We start from the raw sequence: 12329 nt of genomic DNA on the forward strand, positions 1-12329 counted from the left end.
GATAAAGGCCAAATGGCCCATCTAGTCTGCCCATCCGCAGTAACCATTATCTCTTTCTCTCTCCAAGAGATCCAACATGTAGGGGGTTGGAAAGGTGGGGTAGGGGTGGATTGCACTATGAGTCTCTGTGAACCAGGTTATGGGGGATGTGGGACAGGTTGGGGAGGGGGATTTGTGGAGTAGGAAAGGGGGATGTTCTCTTTGCCTGTTTGAACAGGGATATTGGGGAGGAGGGGGTACTGTAGAGAGAGGATTCTGGGAATGGAAATGGGTTGGAGGGAAGTGAAGGTTGGGACGCTTCTTTCCATTGTTAGCTATTGGGAGCACTCTTTGTTCTTCTTCTTTACCTTAATGTAGTTACTTAGAATGTGGAGAGTATCCACTCTCCTTCAAAAGGACAAAAATCTTACTTTTACAAAGGCATCGGGTAGATATTGCTTTGCTCCAATAAACTCACCTAGAAGCAGTGGAACATGCAAAGTTACAGCGTTGGTGGGTGGGAGATTTAGTTGAGGCACCTGCGACAGATCATAGGAAAAACAGGGTTGTGACTTTGTTTCGTAAAGGATCATAGAGGGTTTGCAGCTACTCGCCTCAGATGCAGATGGGAGATACGGTTTTGTGTAAAGGCCTGGTTGCGGGGCATGAGATCTATTTTTGTAATATCTACATGCCTAATACTTATGATAGGTCCTTTTATACACGGGTCACGGATCTTCTAATGCTTTATGAGGCGGTTTGCCTGTTTGTTGGGGGAGACTTTAATGTGGTGTGGGACCCGGACCTGGACAGCACCAGACAAGGGGATAAGGCTAGAAGAGAGGGGGCCAGAGGGCTCTGCAATTTTTGTGTGGGCCTGGAGCTTATTGATGTCTGGTGGGTACTTGGGAAGTGGACGGGTTGGGGCCGTAAGGGCAGGGATGGACCTTCCCCTCTCTCTACTTACAGATTAACATTTTCTAGCCAAATTGCATAATAGTTGGAAGGATTATGCTGCTCATAATGCCCCTCATATGGATTGCCCAGAGTTGTAATGGACAGCAGTGAAAGTGGTGCTGCGTGGTGAAATTCTTAGCTATAGTAGTCACATAAAGAAGGTCCATAATAAGGAAATTTTACGGCTGGAGCGTGAAGTTCAAGTAGCTCGGCACCGCTATGGGGTCACTTGAAGACCTGATCACTATGCTGCTCTTATGGAACTGCAGGTGGCATTGAATGAAAAGCTTCATCTGAGAGCCCATAAATCATTAATGTACTATAAATACCAACTCTATCGGTATGGTAATAAAGGAGGCAAAATGTTGGCTCATTTAATAAATAGACGGAAGAAGCCAAAACGTATTTTACAGTTGCAAGGCGAGACAACTAAGACTAATCAGACCGTACTTTCACCAACACCACTTCGCCTTAATTGTACAACTGATTATACTACCACAATTGGACTACTGCAACTCCATCTACATGGGAATCAACACTGTGAATATGCAACTCATACAAGACACTGCTGTAAGACTAATCTTCAACCTGAGAAAATAAGACTCGGTCACAATCTTCATCAAACAACTGCATTGGCTACCCATCCCATCATGAATAACATTCAAAATATCTTGCATCATTCACTGCATACTTTATGGAAACTCAGTGGCCCCATTCATCCAGCTCTTCTCAATGACGTGGTCTACTTCTCGCAGAACCCTTAACAGGATGTTACTAAATCTCCCATCCACAAAAGATCTTCACTACAAATGAGTTTGCCACTCCATACTTACCTTTCTAGGAGTAAAAACTTGGAATGACCATACAGAAATGACCAGAACTGAACCTAGCCACATCATCTTCCAAAGAAAACTGAAAACTGTTTGACATTTAATCTCCTGTATCCTCTCCTCTGCTCCTACTCCCCTTTCCCCTCCCACCTCCTCTCCCCCTCTATCTTTCCCCTTCTCCTCCTACTTCCTCTCTCCCCCTCTTACCTATCCTCCTCCCTACTCTCTCCCCTCTCTTTAAAGCCACCTTGAGCCTGTATAGGTATGAGCAACACACAAATAGAAGATTAGATTCATATGGATAAGGATATTAGGGCCACTTTTTCTGGGTTTTATCAGCAGCTCTATGCGGATCCTCCAGAGACCGGCTTGCCAGTGCATGATTATTTAGCTGGCATTGTTAAGTCTCGGTTGACCCCGGAGGATTTTGCATACCTTAATGAACCTATTAGTACAGATGAGGTTTTGCTAGCTATTCAGCAGAGTCCTTCTCTGAAGGCTCACGGGATCGAAGGATTCCGCATAAAGTTTTATAAACTCATGGGTGAGGATATTACAGCACCTTTGAAAAACACCTTTGAGAATGTTATGGCTCATGCTGAGGTCATGCCGCCTGATTTCAATGTGGCAAGGATTTTAGTATTGTCTAAGCCGGGCAGAGATTTACAATTGCCAGCCTCCTATCGCCCTATTTCCTTGTTGAATGTAGACGTTAAGTTATTCGCGAAAGTGTTGGCCAAGTGAATGGCCAGAGTGCTTCCTAGCCTGATTCATGAGGCTCAAATTGGATTTGTGCGTGGGTCGGACCATGCCAAAAAATTTGAGGAAAATTTTGGTGTCCTTGGAGCAATGTAAGCGCTTGCATATTCCTATGATCCTGGTCAGATTTGATGCTGATAAAGCTTTTGACAAGATACATTGGGATATTTTGTATGCCAGCTTGCAATCCTATGGGTTTGGGGGTTTTTCGTGTCGGCACTTTGAGCGCAGATTTTTGTGAACAATGGTGCGTCTGATTTTTTTCCTTTAGGTAGAGGGACCCGGCAAGGGTGCCCGCTGTCTCCTTTGCTCTTTATATTGACATTGGATCCCTTGATTTGGGATATTTACGCTGTGAGTACTATTCTCGGGGTGCCAGTGGGAACAGCAGGCTTTAAGTTGGCAGCATTTGCTGATGACCTCCTTGTACATCTCATAGACCCTACTACTACTATTTATTATTTCTTTTTTTTTTTTTAATAAATCTTTATTGCTTTTTAAACTTTGACAATGCAATACAATTATCTGAACATAAATATTTCATAAATGCATTATTAAACATACAATTTATACTTACTACTACTACTATTTATTTACTACTATTTACTAGTTACTTACTACTATTTATTATTTCTATAGCGCTGAAAAGGCATACGCAGCGCTGTACATTTAACATACAATAGACAGTCCCTGCTCAGAAGAGCTTACAATCTAGAATACTGCATCCAACACTGGTCACTCTACATGAAAAAGGACACAGTATTACTCAAAAGGGTCCAGAGAAGAGCAACAATAATGGCTAAAGGACTGGAGGAGTTGCCGTACAGTGAGAGGCTAGAGAAACTGGGCCTATTTTCCCTTGAAAAGAGGAGACAGAGGGGACATGATCAAAACATTCAAGATAATGAAGGGAATAGACTTAGTGGATAAAGATTGTTCACCCTCTCCAAGGTGGAGAGAACAAGAGAGCACTCTCTAAAGTTATAAAGGGATAGATTCTGTACCAATGTAAGGAAGTTCTTCTTCACCCAGAGTGGTAGAAATCTGGAATGCTCTTCCAGAGGCTGTTATAGGGGAATGCACCCTCCAGGAATTCAAGACAAGGTTAGACAAGTTCCTGCTGAACCAGAACGTATGCAGGTAAGGCTAGACTCAAATATGGCACTGGTCTTTGACGTAAGGGCCGCCGCATGAGCGGACTGCTGGGCACAATGGACCACTGGTCTGACCCAGCTGTGTCAATTCTTATGTTATGTTCTTATTACAGGGTTGGGGAGATTATGGTAGAGGGAATGATACAGTGAGTATAGGTATCTGACAGTAGTGAGTGGGAGTTAAGAGTTGAAAGCATTTTAAAAAATGTGGGCTTTTAGCTTTGATTTGAACACCGCTAGGGATGGAGCATGACATATTGATTCAGGCAGCCTGTTCTAGGCATACGGTGCCACAAGAAAGAAGGGAATCCAATGTTACAGGGTGTACACCCATGATAAATCCTTTATCGTATTAGAAATGTCCAAATCAGCATGGAGACAGAGTTCAATGTTGAAGAAGGTCTGGGAACAGTCAAATGAAGTGAAAAATAAAAGTCCAGATGAAAACACCCGTCAACATAACATTGAAGTAAAAAAACGTTGTATGGATGTTGCACCAGGATTGGAAAAACAAACAAACCTCAGGAGGAATGCATAACTTGAAAGTCAAATTTTTTTTCCCATCAGTGGGTATTGAGCAGATACCTTCGGTACCACATCGGTTTTCTGGTACCGCTGGAACATGCAAAGTGAAAGAGAGCATGAAGCTGTTTTTGAAAGGCCTGCCCCGATATCTGGGACTTGGATGCCGGTCACATGGGTGCCACCAGTATGTTCAGAAGCACTGACACCATTGATATCAGTATGAGTATCCTTTGATACCCTTGGTACCATTTGCACCATCAGTACCATCGACATCCTCAATACCGGTGGCAGATGTAAGACACTGGTACCCATTAGGCCTGGATACCAGTACCCGAAGTGTCATGGCTTGCCTAAGGAGGGAGCTAAGAATAAGATACAACCCTTGTTGGAATTAGGCAAGCCACAAGGAGGTCACAGTAAAGTCAGCACGAATGTACTCAATGCCATAATGACTTGCGACATAGTCCTCCATTGTTCTTTAAGATGAGTGAAGATTCCCAAAAATAGGCAAGACATTGACAAGGGAACCGCCGCAGCCAAAATTTAATCTGAGGCTGAGGCGATGTAAAGAGGCCCCACCGACAAGAAGCCCGTAAGTGAAAGAAAACTTTTTGTTTTTGGTTGGGTTGGTTGGGGGATTTTTTTACCGAAAGGGTAATACTAAAATAAATAAAGAAAATCAGAAAGAAAAAATACGTGTAGGTGGGAAGGCAAGGCAAGAAAATGAAGAGCAGTTGAAAAGCCAACTTCTTAGCTCTGCGGAAAAACAAAACTGAGGAGACGCGCACTCTACATCGGGCGGGAAGGCACTCGCAAATGCGCGGTGCGGTCAGTTGCAAACTTTCTACAGTTCTTAAAAGCAAAATTGCTTTTGCAGCTGTCCGCATCGGGGATCCATGGATGATGTCACCCACATGTGAGAATATGCTGCCTGCTTGTCCTGGGATAATATACTTTAGCCTGATGAAATCTTCCAATGTGACCTTAACTAGAGACTTCATTGTTTAGTGTCATTTTGAGAAAAGCAAAACATATGTATCTAGTTAAATCAGAATGGTATGTTAAGGAGAAAATCCTGAAAAAACACCTGACCACCATACAGGCAAAGTTTTCATGAAAAAGAATGTTTAAAAAAGTAAAATGATTTGTCATAAAATAAAAACTATTTTCCCTATTTTGACTGTTTAGCTTTACAATGCAGAACATTTTTTTTCCATGTTACATTATGATTTTTCTTTTCAATGTTAAAATCTTGTAGTATTGAAATGTAAAAGAGCAGAAAACTTACATAAGCTCTCCAAATGTGCTACTCTTACTTACAAACATAGTAGGTCCATACTGGAATGCGCTTGGTACACCTGGCACGCCAGCATAGTATGGTAACCCGGTGTAGCTGTATCCTGGAGGTAGTGCAGGGTTCAGGAAAGGCTGCTGTGCTGTGTGGTGAGCTTGAGTCTGGTTCTGCTGAGGCTGAGCAAGAGTGGTAGCAGGGGCAGGAGAAGCAGAATCCCCACGACCAAACTTGGCTATATCACCTGCAACAGGTACAAAACTAAGTCTTAGAGTACATTATGCCCAAAAAAGAATTAAATTCTCCTGGTAGATGGGAGAAATCTGAAGAAAGCAGGATAAGTAGCATCTGACTGAACCTATGGAGGAATGCTCTCCAGTTTGTTTACAACAGTTTTTTTTAGAGCGTTGCACTGCACATGTGTGCACATCTGTCTACCTGTTACTGTTGCCAGTCAAAATTTTTAAAACATTTTTAATTGCATTTATATAAATTTAACCAACCTTGGTCCTAGGGATGGAATCATTCCAGGCTTTATGTCAGGACCCCATTGATCATGAGGACGGCTGGGTCCATAAAGCACAGTTACTTAATGTAACAGGTGTTATCCAGGGACAGCAGGCAGATATTCTCACTGATGGGGTGACGTCACCGACAGCGCCCCGGTACGGACCCCTTTAAGAACTTAGAAAGTTCTTGATAGCCCGAACCGCACATGCGCGAGTGCCTTCCTGCCCGATGAGGGCATGCGGTCCTTCAGTTAAGATACGCCAGCTAAGAAGCCAACCCAGGGAGGTAGGTGGGTTGTGAGAATATCTGCCTGCTGACACTGGATAACACCTGTTATGGTAAGTAACTGTGCTTTATCCCAGGACAAGCAGGCAGCATATACTCACTGATGGGTGACCTTCAAGCTAACAGAGATGGGATGGTAGGAGTGTTGGCCAAAGAAAATATAATGTGAAATATAGAATGGCCGAAGTGCCCATCCTGTCTGGAGAGAGAATCCAGATAGTAGTAAGAAGTGAAGATATGAACAGAGGACCAGGTGGCAGCTTTACAGATTTCCTCAATGGAAGTAGATCTAAGGAAAGCAACAAAAGCTGCCAGAGCTCGAAACTCTGTAGGGTGTGACACGACTGTCTCTTGCCAAGTCAGAGTGAGCATAGCAGAACGAGATATAGACAGACAGCCAGGCATAAAAACGTTCGCTTGAATAAGGAAAACCTAACTTTTGTAAATCAAAAGAAAAGTTAGAGAAAAGATCGCTGAGGCTTTGTCCGGTCAAAGTAACATGCCAAAGCCCAGGTACAGTCCAAAGGAGACAAAGCAGTTTCTCCAGTAGGAAAATGAGGTGTAAAAAGACACACAGGCAGAACAAGTGACTGAGTGAGAAGAAAAGTGACAACTGTTTAGAAGAAACTTTGGACAGAAATGAAGAACCTCCTTGGCATGATGAAAAACTGCAAAAGATGGATCTGCAAATACAGGTAACTCATCGACCCTCCTGGTAGAGGGAAGAGCAATAAGGAAACACACTTGCCAGGGCAGGCAGGCAAGAAACTAAAGATGAACCGCCAAAAAAATTGGCTTCAACAAACTGAAAAGAACTACAGTAAGGTCCCAAACGACATAAAGGGACCAGGGAAGTGGTTTCACAGGGTAAAAAAACCCTTTTATATGCCTGAAACCAAGTGAAAAGGGCTACAAAAGGGCCCAAATGACAGGAAAAAACAGGAGATGTGGTTTCACATGAAAACCCCCTGTCATGAATCTGAAAACCAGACGATAAGCAGTAAGAGGAAAACCCTCGACTGACAAAGGAAAAAAAATGGAAAAGAAGTCTGAGAGATATAGACTCTAGACTAAAATCAAATAAAAGAAGAAAATAATCCATAAGCAATTCCACTATGTAGGAATGTGTAACATGAAGATAAAGAACCTATTCCACATATGATAGAAACATTGTTGAGTGGCTGGTTTCCTAGAGACATCCAGAAGATAACAAACAGGCTGAGAAAGACACAACCTGAGAAAAATCAACTGAGAAGGCAAAGCATTGCAGATTAGAAAGAATCAAAGACTTCTGAGTCAGACTGAACTGAGTAGGAAGTATCAGAAGAAGCAAGGTCTCCCTGAAACTGAGAGAAGGAGAATGGAAAACCCATGTTGCCTGGGCCACCATGAAGCAAAGAAAAAAATAGCGGCTGCTTCTCTAAAGTGTAAATAAAATGCTCAACAGGAGAAGTAGAGAGAATGCATATATGCCACGATCCTGGCACCACCTACCCGAAGGGCTAGGCTGAGTGTCCACCCACCGCGGCGTAGGCCAAGTGTCCGTTCAACCCTTTAGGGGAATAGGCCAAGTGTCCATTCACTGGAGCTCTTATGCTCAGTGAGGGTTTTGGGCTTACCGAGGGTTAGGTACTAGGCCCGCATTCCTCCCCTTGAGGGTCGCCCAGGAGCTCCTGTTTCCAGGAACTCTCTCTATGCTCCTTTCTGCTGGGGGTCCATTAATGAACCCCCCTGTCAGTTCAGGGTGAGATCCCTCTTGACCCCTCAGATGTCGCCCCAAGGATTGAGGGGTCCAAGCCAGATCTCCTCTCCCTATCAGGAGTCCAGTTTAAGGTTCTAGGAGTCTCTTTTCTTTACAAATCACCACTTTTCTCTGTCACCTGATTCTGATGCAAATTAGTTATTCAAGTCCAATGGCAAGGTCATTCAGTCTTTACTATTGGGCAACAGAATACTCCGGAGTAATAGGGGTAGCTGGCTCCTAACACCACCCACCTAGTCTTCCACTATGACTATAACCACCCCATTAGGAACTAGTTGAACCCAGCTATTCCCTGTTTAACCCTGGATACTCTAGGGAGAGGTTGACTCTGATGTAGTCTTCCCTCGGGGCAGCACTCTCTCACGTGATGGGACATATACCCCATCACAATATAGAAGAAAAACATCTGCTGCCAGATGGAGAAGAGAGTAAAGTCTGGAGCAAGATTGGGGCAACTGGTTATTGTGAGGAGTCGCAAACAAGTTCACTTGTGTGGTGCCCCATTGATGGACAGGAGAATTGTAGAGTTGATTGTTGAAGAATTCTGCTGAGGTTGTCTTTTAGGAAATTCTAATCCTCATGAATATAGACAGGCAGCAAGAACAGAGTGCAAGCTGTCATCCAGATATGCTGGGCCTCCTGACACAACAGGAGAGAGCCCATGCCTCCTTGCTTGTTCATGTAGTACCTAGCAACCTAATTGTCCATGCAAAGGAGGAGGACTTGAGGGCAGAGTAGATGATGAAAAACCCTTGAGGACATAAAACATCACTCTGAGTTCTAGGACCTTATTGTGAAATGTTTCATTTCCTGGTGGTCCAAAGACCCCGAGTCTGCAGTACATCCATATGAACCCCCATGCGTAAAAAGATGCGTCAGTTGTGATAAGCATATAATGAGGGGACAAATAAAGAAGACCTATGTAGAGATTAGAGGAGATCATCCATAATTGAAGCGACTGCATACATAAGATTTGCCATCTCCGGATCAGACCCTGGGTCCATCAAGTCCAGAGATCTGCAAACGCGGAGGCCCACCAGGTGTACCCTGACCTAGTTTTAGTCCCCATATTACTGTATGCTTCTCAAGGGAGATGTGGATCTAATTTACCCTTACCCGTATCACTCTATGCCACTCTTAAGGAGATGTGCATCTAGTTTACCCTTAAATCCTAGAACGGTGGATTCTGCAATTACTTCCTCTGGGAGAGCATTCCAGATGTCCACCACTTGCTGCGTGAAACAGAACTTCCTGATATTCGTCCTGGACCTGTCCCCCCTCAGCTTCAGTTTATGTCCTCTTGTCCGTGTCACATTGGACATTGTAAATAACTGCTTCCCCTGCTCTATTTTGTCGAATCCTTTCAGTATATTGAAAGTCTCGATCAGGTCTCCTCGCAGTTTCCTCTTCTCAAGGGAGAACAACCCCAGTCTCCTAAGCCGTTCCTCGTAGTCCAGGTTCTCCATACCTTTCACTAACTTCGTTGCTCGTCTCTGCACCTTCTCTAGCAGTTTTATATCCTTCTTTAGGTATGGAGACCAATGCTGGACGCAATATTCCAGGTGCGGTCTGACCATGGCTCTGTAGAGTGTATTATAACTTTCTCTGATCTACTCGTAATTCCCTTCTTTATCATGCCTAGCATTCTATTTGCTTTCTTCGCCGCTGCTGCACATTGCGCCGATGGCTTCAGGGTCCTATCTATCAGTACACCCAGGTCCTTTTCCTGTTTGGTCTTTCCCAGAGTTACACCTGACATGCTATACTTGTGTTCTTTATTTTTCTTGCCTAAATGCATCACTTTGCATTTTTCCACAATAAACTTCATCTGCCATTTATCTGCCCACCTCTCCAATTGATTCAAGTCGATCTGGAGTTCCTCACTGTCCTTCTACGATCTGATTGCCCGGCATAACTTTGTGTCGTCTGCAAACTTGATGATTTCACTGGATGTTCCTTCTTCTAGGTCATTTATGAAAATATTAAATGAGACAATGTCATAGATATACATGCTGCGAGAGAAGATCAGTCACCTGAGACCACTGGGAAGCAAGAATCCACTGAGGAATGCAAAAATGTAGTCCTACCTGTGGTAGAACATGAACAGTTGAAAACCTCGTGACTCAGTAAAAAACCATTATATAACTGGCAAAGATGGTTAGAAAGGAAGCAACTGCTGACACAGACAGATGAGAGGCTGAAGACGATCTGGAGGAAGAAACGCTCTCATGAGAGTGATGGCTAGGATTGCCCCAATGCATTATAAACATAATTACGGGGAATGTAATTTCAAAACCTAGAACCAGAAAAATAGAGATGGTCTGAGAGGGTGCTCAGACCACTTCCTGAGAAGAAACAACCTTAATGAACCAGAAGTTCAGAAAAAGAGAAAACCTGAAGGCCATGTAATCAGATAGGTGCGGCCAACACAATCAGACACCTCGAGAAGACTGGGAGAAGAAGCCAGAACGAAAAGAAGGACTCTGTACTGGTAATGGCAACAACTGAGTTGAACTCAAATTAATATTCCCAAACCCATGGAAATTGGAATATGTGGAAGCTTCCTTGAGATCCAGGAAGCATAGCTAGTAGGTCTGAATGAGGAGAAATGAGTGAAATACCTCCTGAACAGAAAAATGATTTCTGAGATCCAGGAAAAATCTCAGCCCTCCAGTGTACTTAGGCATCAAGTAGAAATGGGACAAGAATCCCAGACTCCACAAATCGAAGAGAACCCTTCGATGGCAATCAGCAAAAGAAAAAAGGGAGGACTGTGCCGGATCCAAATCAGACTCTCTTAGAAAAAAGGTCTGAGAGCAGGATGAAAACATTAAGTATAGAAAACCTGCACTATGAAGAAAACTCAAAGAGTTAAGGTGATGAACTCTCAGCAATGCATGAGGAACTGAAGACAGCCTCCGAATGTAGTACTTGAGAATGCCCTAAAAATAGGGAAAAAGTAACTACAAATCTTCTTTGAGAAAAAGATTGAGATGAAGACAGCTATTTGGTCTTGACCAGAAAATCTCACTTGGTCTAGTAGAACAGACAACTTCTGAATAGGTATGTCCCAGCGGAACCATGGAAGCACCCAAAGGTTGTTCCCCAAACAAGGCGTATTTACTAGCCTGTCCTGGTGGGCAATCATGAAAAAATACAAGCACTGTACGTGTAAGCAGAAAAAAGTGGAATATGACATGGAAAAATGTATGCCAAGTAAAGTGGTGACTGAACCAGTGAGTTAGCATAGAAATCTGGGAAGTCGATTAGCCCATTCTGCCCAGAAAGACAAAGGCCTACACACTAGCCTATAGAGTAGACTCCACCAGTAGGGATTTACTGAAACAGCCTCAGTGTTTCTAAAGGTATAACAAAAAATCCCTGAGTAGACATCAAGGAAAAACCCTTAGCAAAAGAATGACTTTGCAAAGGTAACTTCCAAGGGAATGGCACAAAGTGTAGATATTCCCCTAAGGAATCGTAAAATAAAATCTTAACCCTACTGAAGTGAAAAGAGAAGCATGTGGTAAAAAAAACATCACTTCAGAGAGATATGGGGTCTTGATAAAAAAAACCCTCCTCTCAGAGATTCAATCCCAAACTATACAGAATTGATGTCAGGGAGTTGGTGTCAAAGGTTGAAGACAGTTTAATGACTACAAGGCCTTCCCATACCGAATTGACATCGACACCGGCAATGTTAAAGAAGACCGGCATCGCCATATATGAAAATGTTACCGGTGTCAAGAACTGATACCGAATTGACAACCAAAGTCGACAGTAGCAATTGAAAATACAGTTGAACACGACATGAAGGAAATCTGCTAAAGAGGAAAACACCACTGGGTACCAGCCGGTACCACTGGTGTGTGGAAAAAATTTTAGCAGGAAAGAAAAACCACTGGTACCATATGTCTATGAACCGGTACCCTCGGTGTCACTCCACGCTTCCAAGATGAATCTGCCCGTACCGAGGCACTTATTGACGACAGTAAAAGAATAAAATTAAAGAAACTAAAAATGTTTAGTCTTCTTTTTTAACTAAAAATGAAAGAAAAGAAAAAACTGACTAAAAAGTCAAAAAACCGCGAGAGCGGGAAGGCAGCAAAAAGAAAATTTTTCAACAGCCGTTGAAACGCGACTTCTTAGCTCTGCGGAAACTAAGAAACTGAAGGACTGCGTGCCCTCATTGGGCGGGAAGGCACTCGCGCATGCGCGGTTCGGGCTATCGAGAACTTTCTAAGTTTTTAAAGATGATGTCACCCCACCAGTAAGAA

General features: G+C 43.3%; 1 protein-coding gene across 11 annotated transcripts in view; it reads right to left on the reverse strand.

The window, feature by feature from the left end:
- UBAP2 (ubiquitin associated protein 2) overlaps positions 1 to 12329 on the reverse strand; it is a 553760-nt gene that overhangs the window by 77900 nt on the left and 463531 nt on the right. For all 11 annotated transcript variants that reach the window (XR_004538612.1, XM_033935342.1, XM_033935354.1 and 8 more), the window contains one exon: positions 5525 to 5739. Coding sequence is in view for 10 of the 11 variants with exons in the window: in XM_033935342.1 (XP_033791233.1) it covers positions 5525 to 5739 (215 nt within the window). In the remaining variant the exon portion in view is untranslated. The remainder of the gene's footprint in view (positions 1 to 5524; positions 5740 to 12329) is intronic.

Source organism: Geotrypetes seraphini, chromosome 1, assembly GCF_902459505.1.
Source record: "Geotrypetes seraphini chromosome 1, aGeoSer1.1, whole genome shotgun sequence".
Taxonomy (NCBI): domain Eukaryota; kingdom Metazoa; phylum Chordata; class Amphibia; order Gymnophiona; family Dermophiidae; genus Geotrypetes; species Geotrypetes seraphini.